Source organism: Nannobrachium achirus (assembly GCF_963921795.1).
Source record: "Nannobrachium achirus genome assembly, chromosome: 15".
NCBI classification, from domain to species: domain Eukaryota; kingdom Metazoa; phylum Chordata; class Actinopteri; order Myctophiformes; family Myctophidae; genus Nannobrachium; species Nannobrachium achirus.
In genome coordinates this window covers 52,964,014-52,985,282 of record NC_137822.1, presented here as the reverse complement: position 1 = coordinate 52,985,282, position 21,269 = coordinate 52,964,014, and the positions used below count along the sequence as shown (strand labels likewise).

Sequence of the window (21,269 nt, the reverse complement as noted above, 5' to 3'; positions counted from 1 at the left end):
GACAGACAGACAGACAGACAGACAGATACCGTACATAGATTATAGAAAGAGAGACAAATAGGCCTAGTCAGACAGGTAAATATGCAGGAAGAACCCCAGGTACATTTGATTGATTGAATACTTTATGAACCGTTTTTAAAAAGGTACAGAAGTACAGTTATACAATAATGGAATAAAAAGGAATAACGTAAAAACCCTGAGGGCTTGTTTCCTTTGTGGTCCTTGAACCAATTGCTGCAATATTATACATGCAGACGGATATGCAGTCAATGCAGAGTGCTAGCCTATTTACAAAATTGACAAATACAGTATATGAAGACAAACTGAACAAATAGACTGATAGCTATACAGACAGAGGTAGACAGACAGGTAAATAATGGCGGAAAGGTTGCCTGTAGCCTACCTTTATAATAACTGCTGACTGAATAAAACACGATTGTGCTATTTGTAAAAGTTATGCGTCCTTATATTATTGCTGGTAGTCTAATGCTTTTTTCTAATATGGGCTTGGAATGACAACAAAAGGAAACATGGGCTGAAGCTAAAATCAATAATGTTTTGGTGCATTATTTCAAGCAATTCTAATAAACAATTTTGGAATAATTTGTTTCCCCCACAGTGTTTTGTATTGTGGGTTTTACATACTTCACAAGGTTCATCTGTTTGGGCCGCATGAGGTGACACCTATTTGTCTGCTTTGATGATCCCATATAAATAATTATGTGAAACTTGACATTGAAAGAAGTGACAAACTATTGATCAACTAATCGGCATCATGGACACAATAAGGTAAAATGGTAGGAAAAGACACACTTTAAGATTTACCAGCTCCATCATCCATTTACTTGCCTATGGTGTTGTTGCTTGTGGAATGTGGACAACATCTTCAGGAAACAGCTGTGAAAATCAGATCTTAACTCACATAGGCTAAACCAGTGGAAGGACCACCAAATCGATACGTATTATAGCCTACTCCTGTTTGAAATTATTCTGTGCTATAGGGAGCTAATTGAAGATGAAGTCGAGAGAGAAATTGAATTAGCGTCATTGGTTCTCAAAGTGGTGTCCGGGGACCCTACGGGGTCCTTGAGCGGTTCCAGGGGGTCCCCAGCAAAGGTAGTTGATGTAGCATCACAAAATAGATGTACAAGCTTGTAGTCTACTGTACATCTTCATTTTTTTATTATTTTTTTGAGCAGTGGTAAACCGCTCCATAGAGTGGCTGTGTGTGTGTCTGTAGCCTTTTTCCTCAGCGTTTTGCCATAGCAAAATGTGTGTACGTAGCATCATGTTTGTCTAGTGATGTCATCATCGTGTGTCTGTAGCCTTTTTCCTCAGCGTTTTGCCATAGCAAAATGTGTGTACGTAGCATCATGTTTGTCTAGTGATGTCATACTGTATGTCGTATGTCTGTAGCCTTTTTCCTCAGCGTTTTGCCATAGCAAAACGTGTGTGTAGCATAGCCTGTACATCCTAGACTCAAATCCTAGTCTGAAGACGTTATGCAAGCACGACCACCGCTCACTTCACATTGGGTGTGATTTTTTTATTATCTTTGAAAAATCTCAAAAATGTTTGGAAGATTTAGATTTCCAATCTTCTAAAAACATGGGGTCCCCATGGCACAAGACATTTTCAGATGGGGGTCCGAGGTCAAACATATCAATTTGGGGACCCTTAACCCTATTAAGACCTGGAACGTATGTTATTACACATACTTTAACCATTATTGTATGCTTTAACTATTAAAAAAAATAGCAGATATACAAGCTCACAGCGTGACACCGAGTGCCACACTGTGAGCTTGTAGATCTGCTATTTTTGAAGAATCATGGCAATTTGAGCAATTATTTGAATATATTGACCCGATTAAATGATTCCTAAATCCTAACAGGTTTCTGAAAAACATATATGTTTCTGTCAGTGGTGCTCAAAGTTTTTCTTGTCAAGGACCCCCAAAATTATATATATATTTGGCCGCGGACCCCCATCTCAAAATATTTTGTGCCAGGGACCCCCAGAAACAAAATTTTACGGTTGCTTTAAAATACATATAGTCCTATTCAAAGTTTTGCACAAATGTTCACGACTTTTCAAAAAATGACAGCCCTTCAACCCCCCCCCCCCCACACACACACACACACACACGCGCACGCACACGCACGCACGCACGCACACACACACACACACATACATGCATGCACACATTAACCTCTTGCATCACTGTATTGTTAATTTATTATTACATTATCATTTTATATGGAACCAAATGGACCATTATCTTTTTATGGAACCAAATGGATTATCTTTTTGTATGGAAACAAATGGACCCTTATCTTGAAAGAACTCTGAAAGAATATGGGCTAGTGGTTTTCAACCCTTTTCACATCAATATGACCTTAAGGTCCATTATTTAGGCTATTTAACATTTGAGGCACGGACCACCAGTTGATGAGATATAGCCTCTCAGACCCCAAAACTAGTTTGTTGGATAAAGATTGTGTCCATAATTCCATGCTGATTTGATGTTGGTAGGCCTACCATAGGAGAGATATAACAGCCAGGCAAACGTTGATCAAAATAATTATTCTCTCTAAGTGTGCAGACTTCTTGTAAATTAAATAGCCTAATGCAGATGTTTAACAATAATTTGACCCTTGAAAGCGGGTTCATTTGGTTTCATTTTACAATTTGGTGTCCCACTCCCAACTCTTCGCTGGGGACCCCCTCAGGGACAATGGTGGTCCCGTCCCCAGACCACTGGTTGAGAACCACTGGGCTCGCTACACAAATGGGTCCACGTTTGGTTTCATTTTTAGTCACTCAGTCTCAGCCAGGTCTGAAAATTGTAGTGAAGGATCACTATTAAGCAAGGAGAGTGGACTTGACGCACCAACAGGCGTCCAAAACGCATGGACTCGCGGTCGCACTATGTAGCAAGGCGGTAGCAGTGGCGTCAGTTCAGCAAAAAGCTAAGGTATGGCAACATGACAGGTGTCTTAAGACACCAGTCATGTTGCCATACCTTAGCAACAGGCACAATCAAAAGTACATTTTATTATTTCCCCCTGTAGCCAAGCAGGTATGGCAGCTGCCATAGCTTGCCATACCCAATTGACGCCTCTGGGCGGCAGTAAGGGGCGGGGTGTGCGATGGCTGGCTTTAGCTTTCTGTTCCTTGCATGATCGAGGTTGTTCTCTCTTTATAACCGCACCGCAGTTCATCTTCTGTGAAAGCCACCGCTAAAATAGGTAAGACAAATAGCACACACACACACATGGACCTGCTGCTTAATCTACTTAAAAACATGTAAATAGTGGTAAAGAACGCCATATTTAACGTGCGGTATTTTTTTTTCAAGAGTAACTAAAGTAACCGCCGCCTGCGCGCCAGTGCGCATGTTTTTTTTTTTTTTTTTTTCCTTCTTTTTTTTTTAAGTCGTGCGGCACCCGTCGCCAGCTGTGGGGGTCATGGGTTCTATTTTAAGGGGTATGATTGTCTAGTTTTCCTTTGAACCGCTCTGAAGACGGGTTTGTCACTGTATTGTTGTGGCATTTCTCTGAGCTGGCCGGGGGAGACAATAGTAAAAGTGAAAGTGCAGCAACATGGCTGACACTGCTGCTGCAGACTATTAGTGACAGAGTGAGTGAGTGTGTAGAATGTTCCGTGTTGTTTCTGTCAATGCAGATGGTGATATGACTACAATGTATTATCATTATGGGTCATGACATCAATTTGTCATCTGTCTGTCATTGAATTATAGCCTATGATTTAAAAAAAAAATCAAACCTCGGTTCGAAGTGGAGCGGTGAATTTGTATTGTGTTCTATGTGCTTTAGTTCTAGTTCTGAATGAATGAATGATTTTGTCTGGAGAGCCAAATTGTCATGTGAAGCTTGGCCAATCCTCAATTATTCATTCTGGACGCACGGGACATGTACGGGACAGACAAAACTAACCAATCACAGCGCAGAGATGCACGGGACAGGTACGGGACAGACAAAGCCACACCTTAAAAAAAAATTTTTTTTGAAACAAGCCAGAAGCCATATAGGCTTTTTGGGTGTACCCTTTTAGTTGACCAGTGCTGTAGCGGTAGCCTACTGTCATCATCAAACTGTACCTTTTCTATGCAAACCTCTAATAAAGTCTTCAATCAATCAATCAATCAATCAATCAATCATTATACGACCCAATTACTGAATGTCTGTCTCTCCAGGTTTTCTTCTGAACATACCACTGTATTATAAGACACTATGGCACTATCCTTAAAGGAGTAGTTCACCCCCAAAATGACTTTTTTTCTATTGATTAGTCATGCCATGGAGACTAGAGTTCAATAATATTTTTAGTTTTTTGTCGCATTCCTAAGACAAAAATGTGATAACAATAAATTTACCCCCATTGATTCAATCAATGGGGGTAAATTTACTCGAATCAAATTTTTGTCTTAGGAATGTGACAAAAACCAAAAAATATTATTGAACTCTACTCTCCATGGCATGAGTAATCAATAGAAAAAAAGTCATTTTGGGGTGAACTATTCCTTTAATTTAAGACGCCTGTTGATGTATTTCATCGATGATGACATTTGAAAATGTCAATGTCTAAGGCCACTATGGCCCATTATAGGAGTCAAGTGGTTCTCAATAAATGTTTTATTTGTAAGGACCCCCATAACTCGTGGCCTTAAAAATAAGTCATCAAAATTTACTTGAGTAAAAGTCCAAAAGTATTGGCCTACTAAAGCCTACAATTTATTATCAAAAATGGCAGTTATACAAGCTCACAACAAACCAGTGGTGGAAAATGTATTCACATCATGATATTTCACTTTAAAATATTTTTTGTGTCATTGTATCTTCTTCTCAGGATTTTGGGAGTACCCACAGTTTTAAAGTTGCTTGATTCATTATGTTAGTGCAAAACACTCCTATGTTTCACTCTGTGTGTCAACCCCAAAAATAGCTCAGATCTCCATGTATGGTGACTCATGCCCTCCTAATACATGAGGGGGCGTGATATTTTGTATCTTTTGCAGATAAAACACATGTGTCCATTCAAGTGGATGGTAATTCAGTCTCATCCACTTCAATGGAGACAGATATTCTTTTTATCTGTATCTGGCCCTGCAGTGGGTTTTTGATTGATTGAAGACTTTATTAGGAGTTTGCATAGGAAAAGGTACAGTTTCATGACGGTACAGTTCACTGGTACAAGGTCTACTAAAAGGAGATCATAGAAAAGACTTAAAGTTGTACCATGTAACTTTTTTTATAAAACAAATCTTAAAATTGTCCTAACTGTTAAATCGCTAAAGTTTTAGAACACCCACTCCGTTATTTTCAGCTTCTGAAGCCTTCTCTTTATATGTTTTCTATGATCCTGGCCGTGGACCGGATTTCGCGCCATAAAGACGTAATCTGCATCATCTGTATACGTTGTGTATACGTTGCCCAATCACATCGCCGATCATGCACACATGGTACACTACCGGCCAATCACAGCGCATCTTGAAGTGGGGTCGCCATATTTGTAGTCACCCGTGTGTCTCTTTACTCAAAAGGTAATCTCGCCTACCAGGCAGGGTGAAGTAGTCCGTTTCTCCGGAATGCCTGAACGCACAGGAACCAGGGACCCCTCTAAAGATAGCTCTCGGCGTTGTGGAGGCAGACGCGGGGGTGTGAAGGTACGAAAAACGGGCGAAAGACGCGAACGCGACCGCGGTTTGCTATATGGCTACTGACCACTAGTTGAGAATCTTACACAGTATAGCTTTAAGTTTATTTCCACAGGAAACCATTTAAGTATCTCATATATAACATTGAATGACAGACGAATAGAACACAGTACTATGCAGTAGATATAGTCAGTAAAAAAAGAAAACTGGGAATGGTCCTTTCTGGTGAAAAAATGAAGAAAGAAAAAAGTAAAAACACAGCACTCTCACGTAGGGCAATATGAGTCACCAAAACCAAGGACGGGCTTGTAGATTGGCTATTTTTCGGTGCACGGCACTGACATGCGACTAAGTATAAATCTTTGTTTAACTCTAATTCCAACCCTTAAACATAAACATAAGCCTTAAACATGCCTAATCCTAAACCTATAACGCCAACCTGAATCTTTTTCAAATTGTAAACGCATTCTCTAGAAATAAAAAATAAATCAACCGTAAAACAACACCTCCCCCTGACCTTTCTATTGTGAATACCATTTATTTTGCATTTTATGACTGTTTTTTATTTTTATTTATTTTAATATATTTTCTGCATAGTACTGTGTTTTATTTGTCTGTCATTCGATGCTATACGAGTTTCAAAAAAAGGACCCATTTGAAAAAAAGCCCAAACGCTCTCGTGAGGTGTTTATCCTTTTACTACACTTGTGGTGATGTTTTGTCCTCACAAGTCTTGTAACACATTAACACACGCTAACACACACACACACACACACACACACACACACACACACACACACACACACACACACACACACACACACACACACACACACACACACACACACACACACACCTGGGAGCTTCCCATTACAAACAACCTTAGCTCTGAAGCGGCGGGGGGGGTAAAGTAGCGCGTTCAAAGGCACCTTGACAGCAGAGTGTGAGTGTGCAGCGCAGTGGGGTGAGGCGTGCATCATCACTCATCTGCTTCTCCTCCTCGCCCAGTTTTTCTTTCAGCACTCAAGGGGATTTGAACCCAGGGGTGTCGCACCACATTCTGGGCCCTGGGCACAAGGATTCACCCACATTTTGTGCATTAACTGTTGAAAAATAGCAGATATACAAGCTCACAGCGCGGCACCGAGTGCCGCGCTGCGAGCTTGTAGATCTGCTATTTTTGAAAAATCGTGAAAAAGTCTTTGAATATCCTTCTAAGGTTTTTTGAAAAACCACTGTTTCTATGTCTGTGGTGCTCAAACTTTTTCATGTGAAGGACCCCCAGTACACAATTATATGTATTTGGCCACAGACCCCCATCTCAAAATATTTAGTTCCAGGGACCCCCCAGAAGCAAACTTTGACTTACAAATGTGTTAAGTGCTTAAAAAAAATCAAGCTTTAAAAGCAGATCTACAAGCTCGCAGCGCGGCACTCGGTGCCGCGCTGTGAGCTTGTAGATCTGCTATTTTTCAATAGTTAAAGTATAAAATAATTAAGGCCCCTCCACCTTGGGCCCTATTAACTCAGTCCCACTTCCCCCCCCTTGTGACGCCCCTGTTTGAACCCATGCAGCACAAACCTTCTGGCCAGAAGCCCACTGATGTGTGTGTGTGTGTGTGTGTGTGTGTGTGTGTGTGTGTGTGTGTGTGTGTGTGTGTGTGTGTGTGTGTGTGTGTGTGTGTGTGTGTGTGTGTGTGTGTGTATATGTAAAGGGACCTTTTTCGGGGACACCTTCACAGTGTTGTGTTGTTGTGTAAAGCAGGGGCTCTCAACCTGCGGGTCGGGGCCCTGTCAGGGGGGTCCACATGATGCCCCCCCCCCCCCACGTTTTAAAATACATAAAATGTATAAAAGTCTTTTGAAAATAGCAGATCTACAAGCTTACAATGGGTTGCTGTTTTTGAGAACTGTTCTAAACCACTGAGTTCTCTGACGCTATGAATCTAAAATGAAGAATGTCCTCATCCTTATTGTTTAACTGTGCATTGCATAACGCACGGTCAACTACTTGAGTGATTAATAATTGAGAAGATAATGTTCTGGACATCATAATTTAATGTGAGGGATAACAACATGAATGCTGGGGGATACGTTCCATAAATTCCACAGGGATAGACCCCACGTGGATAAATAACATCAACTTGCGACGGGCATTTCCCCTCTTGAGTAAAGATGAACTTCTAAAAGAAATACAATATTTATGGTGTTTGATTTTAAAAACTTGAGTGGAGAAACGGCAGTGTCTCCTTGGCTGTGAATTCGACCAAACCATCCCCAGCAGCCAGGTTCAATAAGAAGAAAAAGAGAAATAGCTCAAATAGCTGATCAATTTTGATTTACAAAGCCCAAAAGGTCATCATTCATTTCAACGATTTGTAGGACAGTTAATCATCAACTAAAATGTCAATCATGCATGATCTAGATTCAAATTGGCTAATGGGAGGGCGGGCATTTACAAGCTGTTTTGAGTCTTCTAGATATTCATTATAGTATAGACCATGAATTTGTCACTCTGACCGTGTAACAGTAGCATTCATTCATTCAGTACAACTGTTAACAGGTACTGCACCTCATAATGACATCCAGTGGCGTCTGTTCAGAAAAAGCTAAGGTATGGCAACATGACTGGTGTCTTGGCAGCTGCATATCCCTGCCATACCCAATTGACGCCCCTGATGACATCACGTTCGTCAAGGTCTCATTTAGTTTCCATGACAGCCTTAGCCCCCCACACAAGATTTGTGTTGTTAAAATGTTTCGAAACTTCCCAAGGTTAGGAACGCTCCAGTCCACATGAACTGTAACATTCCCTATTATGGGAAGCGGTAATGTAACATAATAGGCAAACATTCGGCAATAATAGCAGATCTACTATTTTTGGTTATAGGGTAATAATAGTGTTATTGTCAATAGTACTGCTGCTTATACTGGAAGAAATTCCACTATACTGTACTGTACAGTAGTTTACTTGTAGTAGTTTACTTTCCCCAGATAATTAACTTAATGTGCAACGTTGTTTTCTCACTCTACAGTAAACAAACCAACATAATGTTTAAGTGTATAGAGGGTATCTGCACACTTCTAAAGTGACAATTTAAGAAAACTTCTAAAATGACAAAGTAAACAGTGGCCAAATTGTCATATCATATAAGAGGCAGAAATTGTGAAAATAGCAGATCTACATGCTCACAACGCCTCGCAATGCGAGGCGTTGTAAGCATGTAGATCTGCTATTTTCACAATAGAACAGTGTTACAAAAATGTAATGCCTCAACTCTTAGTGCTCGTAGAGTGTTAAAATAGGATTATTGTGGTACAGTGCCTGGGTAATAGCAAAGACTGTAAAAATGGGACCCAATGCCTCTATGCATTGGCACTCAGGACCAAGGGTTGGATTGGGGGGGTTATAGATCAACAAAAAAATATTCGCGAACGTGGCACGGCTGCGGCTAACTGCTGCGGCTCACAGAGCCAAGAGATGGGTCAAATACACAGAACAAATGTATGACAAATAGTAGGACTTTATCCTTTAACCATATAATAAGCAATTTGGGGCAATATTCATTTGTCCACAGAGTCACAAATATGTAGTGCCAAGGACCCCCATACAAGATGTAAGCAATTTACCCCGAGTGAGAGGACATTATGCTCTGATAATGTCCTGTGTTAGGGTGTTATCGGACGAGGCGAAGCCGAGTCCGATAACACCCTAACACAGGACATTATCAGAGCATAATGTCCGACCCCGAGTGGTAAATAGCTTTTCTACCACTTTTTCCCTTATACATGAAAGAAAACACATAGTTGTAACTTGCAAGGATCTTAAGTTACAATCATTATTGCCTATAAAACTTCCGCGAGACAGCAGATAGTTCCACCAACAACATCTTCTACTCACCAACAGATGGCGCCAACTCCATACTAATCCATGCGTCTAGCTTACAGCTAAGCTAACGTCAGTTAGAAGTACCGTTCCGGCCGTAAATAGAGGCTGTTCGCTTCCAGAAAGGCATAGGTTCAGAGAAAAGGGGCTTTAAAGTTGGCGGATTGCATTGGATCCAAATAAATCGGCGACTATAGCATGCACGTTAGTGAACATAGGACCGTTGCCACGGTCATTTGTTGGTTGGGGGAAAGGTGTTCCGACTACCTCCTGAAGTCCCCGGATGTACACTGAGGCTCATTGATCTCGGACAAGTCCTCACACAACTTTGCGGCAGTAGTTCTCTCATAACCTCCGGAATTTAGCCAATCAGAATCCAGTATTTGAACACGTGACTCGAAAAAGTGGTAGAAGTAAGCAATTTACCCCGAGTGAGAGGACATTATGCTCTGATAATGTCCTGTGTTAGGGTGTTATCGGACGAGGCGAAGCCGAGTCCGATAACACCCTAACACAGGACATTATCAGAGCATAATGTCCGACCCCGAGTGGTAAATAGCTTTTCTACCACTTTTTCCCTTATACATGAAAGAAAACACATAGTTGTAACTTGCAAGGATCTTAAGTTACAATCATTATTGCCTATAAAACTTCCGCGAGACAGCAGATAGTTCCACCAACAACATCTTCTACTCACCAACAGATGGCGCCAACTCCATACTAATCCATGCGTCTAGCTTACAGCTAAGCTAACGTCAGTTAGAAGTACCGTTCCGGCCGTAAATAGAGGCTGTTCGCTTCCAGAAAGGCATAGGTTCAGAGAAAAGGGGCTTTAAAGTTGGCGGATTGCATTGGATCCAAATAAATCGGCGACTATAGCATGCACGTTAGTGAACATAGGACCGTTGCCACGGTCATTTGTTGGTTGGGGGAAAGGTGTTCCGACTACCTCCTGAAGTCCCCGGATGTACACTGAGGCTCATTGATCTCGGACAAGTCCTCACACAACTTTGCGGCAGTAGTTCTCTCATAACCTCCGGAATTTAGCCAATCAGAATCCAGTATTTGAACACGTGACTCGAAAAAGTGGTAGAAACAAACTTTTGGCCTATTTGTGGCTTATCATCACATCCAACCATCTTAAGATACTCAGCTAGTGGAGAATGCTCTCTTCCCTGGTGAGAATTGCCCCTTTATATAGGGCTTGTTTGTGTATTGTATGACATCACGCCACATCATCAGCTGTGGACTCTGTGATGTCATCGTATCTCCATATATGGCCATCTCCGTATATGGAGATATAAGTCGTCCATGCCCAGGTATGGGCTGGTGAGGTCAGACTTTGTGTGATGGGTAGGTTATCTCCATATATGGAGATTCAACATTCCAGGTGTAACTATGGCTGCCCGTATGACGTGAGAGGTGGAGGCTGTGATATTTGTGGAGATAAGCGACCAACGGTCGCTTATCTCCCGATTAGGGAGTCTTACTGGTAGACTTCTAATAGTCGTCTAAATGTAGACGGTCTATATTTAGACGACTATTAGAAGTCTATTAGTCGTCTAGTCTAAGTTTAGACAACTAAAAAACTTTCAAATGATACCACTATTAGACCACTTTTAGACGGCGTGCTCAGTGGGAAGGTGGAGGGGCCTTAATTATTTTATACTTTAGCTATTGAAAAACAGAAGATAAACAAGCTCACGAACTAGCTAGCGAACTTGTAAATCTGCTATTTTTGAAAAGTCGTGAAAATGTGTGCAAATCGTTGAATATTTTTTTATTTATTTTTTTATATATTTTTTATCCCACGTTTTTTGCAACCCATTTTTCTTACCCGGTGACTACCTAACCTGTAGTCCTGGTTTCCGCTCTCCCCCTGCCGCGCCAGGGGACATTGGGGAGCACCCGGCTGGCTAGGGGGAGATAGTATAGAAACCAGGACTACTGCATGTTTTTGTGTGAGGGTCTATGCCCAAGGAGACACGGGGAGAACATGCAAACTCACCACAGAAAGGCCCTATCGCCCACCCCACCTAGGGTGTGGGTGCTGATGACGCGGGTTGAGGAACACGCCCCCAGCACCCACAGCTTCCCCCGGCGGGAATCGAACCCAGGACCTTCTAGCTGTGAGGCGAAGTGCTAACCACTGCTCCACCGTGCCTCCCGAATCGTTGAATATATGTATTTTTTTAAGCAAACATTTGTCCCCTGTTGTTTATTGCCTGTCCCTGTCCCAGGTGTGTTGTGGTGGTAGCAGGGTTGGACTGTATGTGACGGGCCAGTCCGGTGGTCCTCCAGCCTCCGCATGAATGAAGAGTGCGCTGGGACCACGAGACGCCGCTGACGCAGGTTAGCATGCATGCTATACCGCAGGGGTCTTCAACAGGAGGTCCGGGACCCCTAGGGGGTCCTCAGAGTTACTACAGGGGGTCCTCCAAATCTTTGTGTGATAGAAACCTTTTTTTCTCATTTTTTTATATGAACCACTTGAATCCTAGTGTCCATATTCAAAGAACTTTAGCCAAAAATAGCATATCTACAAGCTCACAACGCCTCGCGCTGCGAGGCGTTGTGAGCTTGTAGATCGGCTATTTTCGGCAAAGAGGTTTTGGTGTAGAGGGGAAAAAGAGCAGACTAAGTACAGAGTGAAAGGTCAAGGTTTAATAACTATTGACGGTTCACGTGGTTCTGAAAACACAAATTGACATGAATCCAAAATACACTGATGATCGTGCCGTCAAACAATGAAACTCTATGGAATCTATGAAAAGGTTGTGGGGGTCCCTGCTTCATCTCTCTCTCAACTAAGGGGTCCTTGGCCTGAAAATGTTGAAGACCCCTGCTATACCGTTATGAGTGACTGGCCACAACCAGTAATGACCACCGTCTCCTCTGTCTTCACTGTGTCATTTTGTCCTTCTGTATGTCTGTCTACCTGTCTCTCTGTCCGTTATGGTTAACACCAACATGATTCATTGGGCTTGTGTAAGGAACCCACAAAATGATTTGTGTTTGGCGGTCCCCCATCTGAAAATGTTTTGGGTCAAACATTCTTCAGACACTTTCAAGATTTTTCAAAAATGATCAGAAATAGCGATGTACAAGCTCACAGCGTGGCACGGAGTGACACGCTAATCTGCCATTTTTGAGAACCACTGTTCTAAATCACAAGATCTTTCTGAAAAAAACGTATGAATGAAGCTAAAATCTAAAAATGACACATGCTTTCCCGGTTTTAATGAGGACCTCTGACTGGTTCCAGTGACTTTTAATACCAAATATGGCTGATACAGATGAGTGAGTGTGGTCTACAGAAAAACAACACTATACAAGCGTGTTAATAAGCTGAGACATGTCACTAAACTCATAAACTAACACAAACTATAATAAATAAACTTAAACTGTATATCTTCCTTTCCAGTGTTGCACCCTCAACGAGGGAACGCATTGTGTTGACCTTTAGTCCCATGCAAACCATCAAATCAAGACCAATAAACCACCGAGACCAATAAACGGTTAAACCCGTCTCTGATGAATAAAGCACTACAGTACTGCATACTGTATGACCAAATGATTTAATGACTCGGTCAATAAAGATAACGCTTTTATAACCCAAAGAATGCTATCAAACAGAAGAGCCCAACCCGACAGAGGGACAAATGGCGGCGAACAGTACGACCGGTAGACTTGCTAGCTCTCAGCTGAGCTACTAATTAAACCCATTTAGGCCTAGAATTATTGAATGCTTTAACCAGGGAAAAATAGCAGATATACAAGCTCACAGCGCGGCAGCGAGTGCCGCGCTGCGAGCTTGTAGATCTGCTATTTTTGAAAAAGTCGTGAAAATGTGACAAATCTTCGAATAGATGTATTTTCAAAGCGAACGTTTGTAACTCAGATTTTGCTTCTGGGTGGTCCCTGGAACTAGATATTTTGAGATGGGGGTCCGTGGCCAAATACATATCATTTTGGGGGTCCTTCACATGAAAACGTTTGAGAACCACTGACATAGTAGTCTCTCAAGAACAGACTAACTGAGCTCCAGTTAAGTGAAAAGGACCTTTTCTTTGACGATGGCTAGCCAGATTGCAGACATAGAAACATAGGTTTTTCAAAAAAAACCTTAGAAGGATTCAAAAGACACTTATAGAATCGGATCAAAATCGGGTCAAAATTCGAATTTTCACGATTATTCAAAAATAGCAGATCTACAAGCTCACAGCGCGGCACTCGGTGCTGCGCTGTGAGCTTGTATATCTGCTATTTTTGCTATAATTCTAGGCCTAAATGGGTTAACAGAGAAACAATGACAAAAAAACGCTGTGGCTAATGGCTATTTTCGACATTGACCGTACGAGAAGTATATGCTGTAGGTCTTACGTGGTTAACATGTGTGTAGAAAACATTCTTATATGTAAGAAAGGCTGGGAACCACTGATTTATTCGATGTATGACAGTGTGACGGTGTGTATTCCTCCTCAGGACATGCAGGCATTTCTGCAAACATGATGAAAAAGAAGAATCCCCACAAGTAAGTCTGTGATGAAGGAATTGATGCTGCTAGATACTGCTACCATTACTAATATATCTTTCTGTCTGTCACTTCACTGCAAATGAACAGGTGCTCCTGACCCTGTTGTTTTGATCAGGGAACCCCCATGGCTCATGATGTCATATCAAACGGTCAAATTAGGCATTGCCGTATTTTCCGATCATATTTTAACTAGAGTGTACAAGCAAGCCACCATTTTACAGTATTAAAGCAAAGACACAAACAAGTCAAGGATCTCAAAAAGGATATTTGGCGCCATCTGTTGTTGTGAATGAGTCTAGTTTTTTAGAAGTGCAGTATTTCGAGGGTGAAATTCCAGTCAATACAGTACTTTTACTAATACTAATTATACCCTTACTACTACTACTACTTCTAACTAATGCTGATACTTAAACTATCACTCACTATACACCTATGGTTTTGTATATATCAGTATCTGGTGAAAGCATCTGTGTCATTTTACATAATTTGGCATCACAATCATTTCAACCACTTTAACCATATTTATACTCTCACAAATAGCAGATCTGCTATTTTTGAAAGATCTTAAGGGAGGACCGGCTGGCTCATGTCGCCAGGACTCAGCCATATAAGGCATCTATGCCCAAATATGAAGTGTGTTGTCTAACCTCAATGTGTCCTCATCATAGCATCAGCAAACAAATCAATCAGCTCCCTACAGTATATGGGCACAAAAGTGGGCACATACTGATGACATCAGGGATCTTCACAAGGACAAGGACTGTTACAAATACAGAGATCTTCCTTGTAGGTGCGGCCTGAACTCTAGGTGGAATATTTGCTTCTGGGGGTCCCTGGAACTAAATATTTTGAGATGGGGGTCGGTGGCCATATACATATCATTTGGGGGTCCTTGACAAGGAAAAGTTTGAGCACCACTGATATAGAAACATACATTATGTTTTTCAGAAAACTGTTATTTAGAAGACATTTTGTGTGTGAGTGCGAATGCTGCACTGCAAGTTTGTAGATCTGCTATTTTTGAAAAATCGTGAAAATGTCTTTGAATATTTTGACCCAATTCTATAGATATGTCTGCAACGGCGTTCACATCAATTATGACGGCTTTATCGTTGTGGGGTGGACGCTGCCATCCACTTCAATTGAAAAACAATATTTTTTTTTTATCGTTATCGCGCCCAGTGGGAATGGGCCATGTTTCTATCATCAGTGGTTCTTTTCATGTCAAGGACCCCCAGAATTATAGGTATTTTGCAGCGGAAATAAAATATGTTGTTCCAGGGACCCCCAGTAGCAAAGATTTGAGTTACAAAGGTTTGCTTTGATATATTCAAAGATTTGCACACATTTTCACGATTAAAAAAAAAAAAAAATAGCGCGGCACTCGGCGCCAAGCTATGAGCTTGTATATCCGCTATTTTTCAATAGGCAAAGTATAAAATAATTCCAGGTAACGAGTCCAGGTAATGTTCCATTAAGAACAGGGAATGATAGTTATACAAAAGCTACCATAATGTCTGTCTATATCAGGGGTGGGCAACTTTGATGATGGCGAGGGCCACTATATTTCCACCTTCATTCCAGAGGGCCACATTGCATTTTGCTACGTCCTACTTTGTCATTCTGCCAACTGCGATGCGTTTTGAGCTTGTAGATCGGCTATTTTTGGTTCTTTTGAATTGGAATCCTGAATACATTTTTTGTTGTTTTTGAATTGGAATCCAGATTTTTTTTTTATCAAATTTCAAATGCATTTAGTTATATACTCATGTTAACTTTATGAACCTAAATATAAATACATTGGACATAAAAAGAAAATTACATTTTAATACTACTATACTAGACATTAAGCTACTAATATAGACTGACGGAATTATACCAGGTCATGTTTGGAATTGTAACAGCTGAAATCAATAATATATCAGTATTCTGGTATTAACCTGGGGGCCGCATGTGGCCCCCGGGCCGCCAGTTGCCCATGTATGGTCTATACTTTATACTATGTATTAATGATATAATAATGTGTGTTGTCAGGAAACAGAAGAGCAGTGTGGGTGCGGTGGTGTCTCAGCCCAGGGGAGATATGGTGGGCTGTAGGATACAACACACCTGGAGGGAGGGGGGAGGAGGACACGTGGTCTGGAAGGGAACCATCCTGGATCAGGTAACGGCCACTCTGAGCTAACGCAGACATTACAGTATTTGTATGCCGGTGGATCTCTCCGGGTCCTCCGACGTCTCGAAATGATGCGGAGGGGGACATGACTCCTGCTGCTGTCCGCTTTGAGTAAATGAGGAAGTGATCCGCGGTGGAAAACGAGTGATAAATCATAGCGATTTTATCATTATAATGGATAAGCCTAAACATAGGCGATTCTAGCCTCTTCTAGCAAGGGGTGCAAGACTGGGTTCTTCATGCACTCTCGCTTGCGCGCGTGCGAAAATCTTCGGCTTTTGTATGGTTTATCCTGTTGTTTTAACGGGTTTTACCTATTTGTAACACAATATAAACGGTGCTTTTTCATGACACCATGAGAATATGTCTAAATGATTTATTTACTTATTTTTGCAACAACTTGTGTGTAAAATTACTAAAATACATTTAAGAGAGAGGCTTTAGGAGCAGTTCACCACAAAATTCGCCACCAGAGCTAAATAACAGACACCTTTTTTGCTCCGTGGAAATTCGTTTCTTGTGGTAGCTTACAATGACTTTATGAGGTTGTTCACCCCCCTGGCGTCCAGGGGGTGCAAGTACACCCATAGACACCCCTTAAAATCGCCTATGAGCCTAAACAAAACAGTTCACATGAATAATACTAAAGTAAGATATCTGAACGGCTAAATGTGTTTTATACAATTAAAATGTCATGAGCCTACACAGTTATAGGGGGGCTTGCCCAGGCTTATTTTTCTTCCAATCGCCAATAAGCATGGGTTTCCGAGGCTAGGTAACGGCTGACTCTTCACTTGTCCAAACACTTTGACTGCCATAATCTTTAAGCCATTTAGGCCTAGAATTATTGAACGCTTTAACTTCACAGGGGTCTTCAACAGGGGGTCCGCGACCCCTAGGGGGTCCGCTTAAAAAAAAAAAAAAAGAAAAAAAAAAAGATTTCAAAAAATGTTTTTTTTTCACATATGTTAAAAAATAAATCATGATTCTATCCATTTTGAATAGCTTGAATACATGATTACTATGCCATTGACAGATTGTTGATATTATTGACATTGGTTCTCAGTTAATAAGTAGTATGTTTAGAAATTGTAGTGGTACGGCCCACCCTGCTCGCTGTAACTTGTACATGTTTAAAATAAAAAATATGTCGTAGCCCCGACCCCCCACCCTACGAGGTGGTAGGGGGTCCCTGCTCCATCTCCTCATCAGTTTGGGGGTCCCCGGCCTGAAAACGTTGAAGACTAGCAGATATACAAGCTCACAGCGTGGCACCGAGTGCCGCGCTGCGAGCTTGTAGATCTGTTATTTTTGAAAAATCTTGAAAATTTGAATTTTTACCCGATTCTATAAGTGTCTTTTGAATCCTTCTAAAGTTTTTGGAAAAAAAGAAGAAGTTCCTATGACAGTAATCTGTCTAGCCATGGTCAAAGAAAAGGTCCTTTTCACTGTTTCTGTCTCCACTAGGTTCCAGTGAACCCGGCCCTCTACCTGATAAAGTACGATGCTTTTGACTGTGTGTACGGCCTGGAGCTCTACAAAGACCAAAGGGTCCAGGATCTGGAGGTGCTCCCGGACAGGCTGGGTAAGGCAACCAAGGCAGCCCAGGGACGTGCAGAGAATGTTAGAGAGGCAGGGGCTGAAATGTCTAAAAGGGCCTTTAAGACAAAAATATTAATTTAAAGAGGGCATTTGCATTTCTTTCACCATAGTAAAAACTGCATTCATGGTCTGGAGAGGGCACTTTTTTACAGACGGGTAAAATGGCAGGGGCTCAAGCCCCCTTTGATGTCTATGTGTGCACGTGGCTGCACCAGCCCACCACCACACCTACAGTGTGTGTGCTTGCTTGCAGATCAGCTATTTTCACTAGTTTAGTTCATTTTTAAAATGAGAAATACAAAACGAACGGTCTTGGACATACAAGGTTTCCACCCGACAGGGCGGCTGTAGCTCAGGAGGTAGAGTGGGTTGGCCAATGATCCATGGGTTGGCGGTTCAAATCCCAGCTTCTCCTGTCTACATGTTGAAGTGTCCTTGGGCAAGACACTGAACCCCAAGTTGCTCCCGGTGAGCTGGTTGGTGCCTTGCACGGTTTCCACCGCCACCGGTGTATGAATGTGTGTGTGAATGGGTGAATGTAATGCACATTGTAAAGCGCTTTGGATAAAAGCGCTATATAAATGCACCATTTACCATTTACAGTGACGATATGATTCTTCCGCAGCCAACTCGCGGCTCGCGGACGTGGGCCTGGCGGACTCGATGATCGGCAAGGCGGTGGAGCACATGTTTGAGACGGAGGAGGGGGGGCCGAAGGAGAAGTGGCGGGGCATGGTGCTGGCCAGCGCCCCCGTGGTCCCCGCCTGGTTCTACATCACCTACGAGAAGGACCCTGTGCTCTACATGTACCAGCTACTGGACGACTACAGAGAAGGAGACCTCCGGGTCATGCCCGGTGAGTGCTGCTATTTGTGTCATGAAATTCCTGGAAATATTTAGAAATGTTTCCAGTACTGGAAAAGTTTTGGAATTGATCAAGGGTCCTTGAGGCGTTGTGAGCATGTAGATCGGCTATTTTCACAATAGAACCAAAATTCCTCAACTCTTAGTGCTCGTAGGGTGGGCGGTCCTCAGTTAAAACATGATTATTTTAGGGGTACAAGCCTGAAAAGGTTGAGAACCACTGGCATACACTACCTGTCTTTGGGCATTGCGCATAGGAGTAAGCGACCTGTTATTGAGCTGAATTATTGTTATATAGTCCTGGAAATTGGGTGAAATATTCTGGAAAAGTTTTGGAAATTAATTGGTAAAAATGTGTATATAAAATGTCAAAATGCGACATAGCTCTGTCTACACAGAACCACTGCACAAGACCAGTGGTTCCCAAACACGGTCGCGGACCAATTTTTATGGGTTACAACTCATTTTCTTTAACTAGATTTATGAAAAAGAATATATTTCATAAGATTTCTTTTGTAATTTAAAAAAAAGAAATAAAAGAAAAAAGAAAAATGATATATACATTTTAAAAACAGAAAACTAACATAATTTAAGAAATTCCATGAATATAAAAATATATATAATTAAAGTAGAGTAGTTCATCCCCAAACGACTTTTTTTATATTAATAACTCACCCCATGGAGTCTTGAGTTCAATAACATCATTTTGTTTTTGTCGCATTCTGATTCCAGCTGGAGACCCAAATGCAGTTGTATCTCCATCCGGAATCAATGGGCCAACAAAGAGTCTCCTTAAATTATTGGCTTAGGAATACGATAAATACAAAAAAGTATTATTGCCCAGCAAGCACGTCAGGACCTGGACCAATCAGTGACGTCTCGATTGGGGCTGCAGATCGCAGCCCATATGGGGATGATATCTTGACGTCATTACCAGGACATCATATAGACTTTTTTGTTTGACAGGATTATTGCTATTGTTTGTAATAATGTTAGTTGAAATATGAGCATATAAGGTTATATTCTGGGACATATCTTAACTAGTTATGATATTTATCAGGTCTAGAATATCACCTGATTTCAACCAACATATAATGATGTCAAGATCATCCCCATATGGGCTGTGATCATCCCCAATCGAGACGTCACTGATTGGTCCAGGTCCTGACCGTGCTTACAGGGTGGACTCAAGTCTCCATAGGGACCACACCCTAGGTGGGGTCGGCGATAGGGCCTTTCTGTGTGGAGTTTGCATGTTCTCCCCGTGTCTCCTAGGGTTGATACCCTCACAAAAACATGCAGTAATCCTGGTCTCAATAATGCCTCCCCCTGGCCAGCTGGGGCGCTTGATGGAGGGGAAAGGAACTGGTTGGAATAACGTGTTCCTTCCACGCGCTACGTCCATCCCGGGGAAATCCCCCCTGTCAGGTGAAAAGAAACAACTTGGACTCCTCATGCATTGAAGGAAGCATGAGGTCAGTCCGTTGTCTCCCCAGGCGCGGCAGAGGGAGAGCAGAGCCCAGGATTACATAGGCAATTGGCACTGGGTGAAAAAATGGGTTGCAAAATCGTGGGATAAAAATTATAATAAAAAAAAAAAAAAGTCTCCATAGGGAGAGTAATCGATAAAAAAATAAAATAAAAAAAAACATCATTTTGGGGGTGAACTATCCCTTTGTGTACAGAGTTCCTGGAGGGGGCATCTCCCTAGAGCAGGGGTTCCCAAATGTTTTTTGTTTCAGGGCACCCCATAAATATATATATTTTTATCCGAGGCACCCCTACATTATAATTTTCACTCCCAGCACCTTATATTTATAGCATATCGTCGTTGTATGTCCTTATACCTTATATGTCCAAAACCGTTTGTTTTGTATTTATCATCTATAAATTGTACAGTGAAAACAGCAGATCTACAAGCACACAACGCCTCGCGATGTGAGGCGTTGTGCTTGTAGATCGGCTGTTTTCACTAGTTTTGTGCGACGGTCTTGTCTGATGAAGCAGGGCTTTGCTTTACCAAAAGACGTACACATTTGAAACTTGGAGATACGAGGTTTCTGCCTGACAGTGACGATATTTTAGTGGTTATGTAGGAGGAAAAGGTTGAGATAACAGCCATTTTGGTTAGAACTGACTGAAAATAACTTTGTACTTCAAGTTTAAAATGATACAACATTTTTTTTTTCAAGTGTCCAAATAATATTATCAAATTATCTCGCGGCACCCCTGGACTGCCGTCGCGGCACCCCAGGGTGCCCCGTCACCCACTTTGAAAACCCCTGCCCTAGAGTTTCTGTGTCTCTCACTCTTCCCTCCAGATGACAGTGTTCCGGCAGCGGAGCCCGAGCCGGGGGAGGTGGTGGACAGTCTGGTGGGTAAACAGGTGGAGTACGGCAGGGAGGACGGAGGGACGAGGACGGGCATGGTCATCCACCAGGTGGAGGCCAAGCCCTCGGTCTACTTCATCAAGTTCGACGACGACTTCCTCATCTACGTCTATGACCTGGTCAAGACAACTTAA

The 21,269-nt window shown here is 42.0% G+C and overlaps 1 protein-coding gene across 1 annotated transcript; it reads left to right on the top strand.

Annotated features, from left to right (window-relative positions):
* Nucleotides 1-11,878: 11,878 nt before the first annotated feature.
* On the top strand, nucleotides 11,879-21,269 carry LOC308299946 (spindlin-1-like; the record flags this gene model as incomplete). The annotated part of the gene is made up of 6 exons (XM_080743722.1): nucleotides 11,879-11,918; nucleotides 14,052-14,100; nucleotides 16,138-16,267; nucleotides 17,747-17,864; nucleotides 18,507-18,737; nucleotides 21,067-21,269. 6 exons carry the CDS (start codon nucleotides 11,879-11,881, stop codon nucleotides 21,267-21,269), a joined length of 771 nt encoding a protein of 256 aa, XP_080599848.1.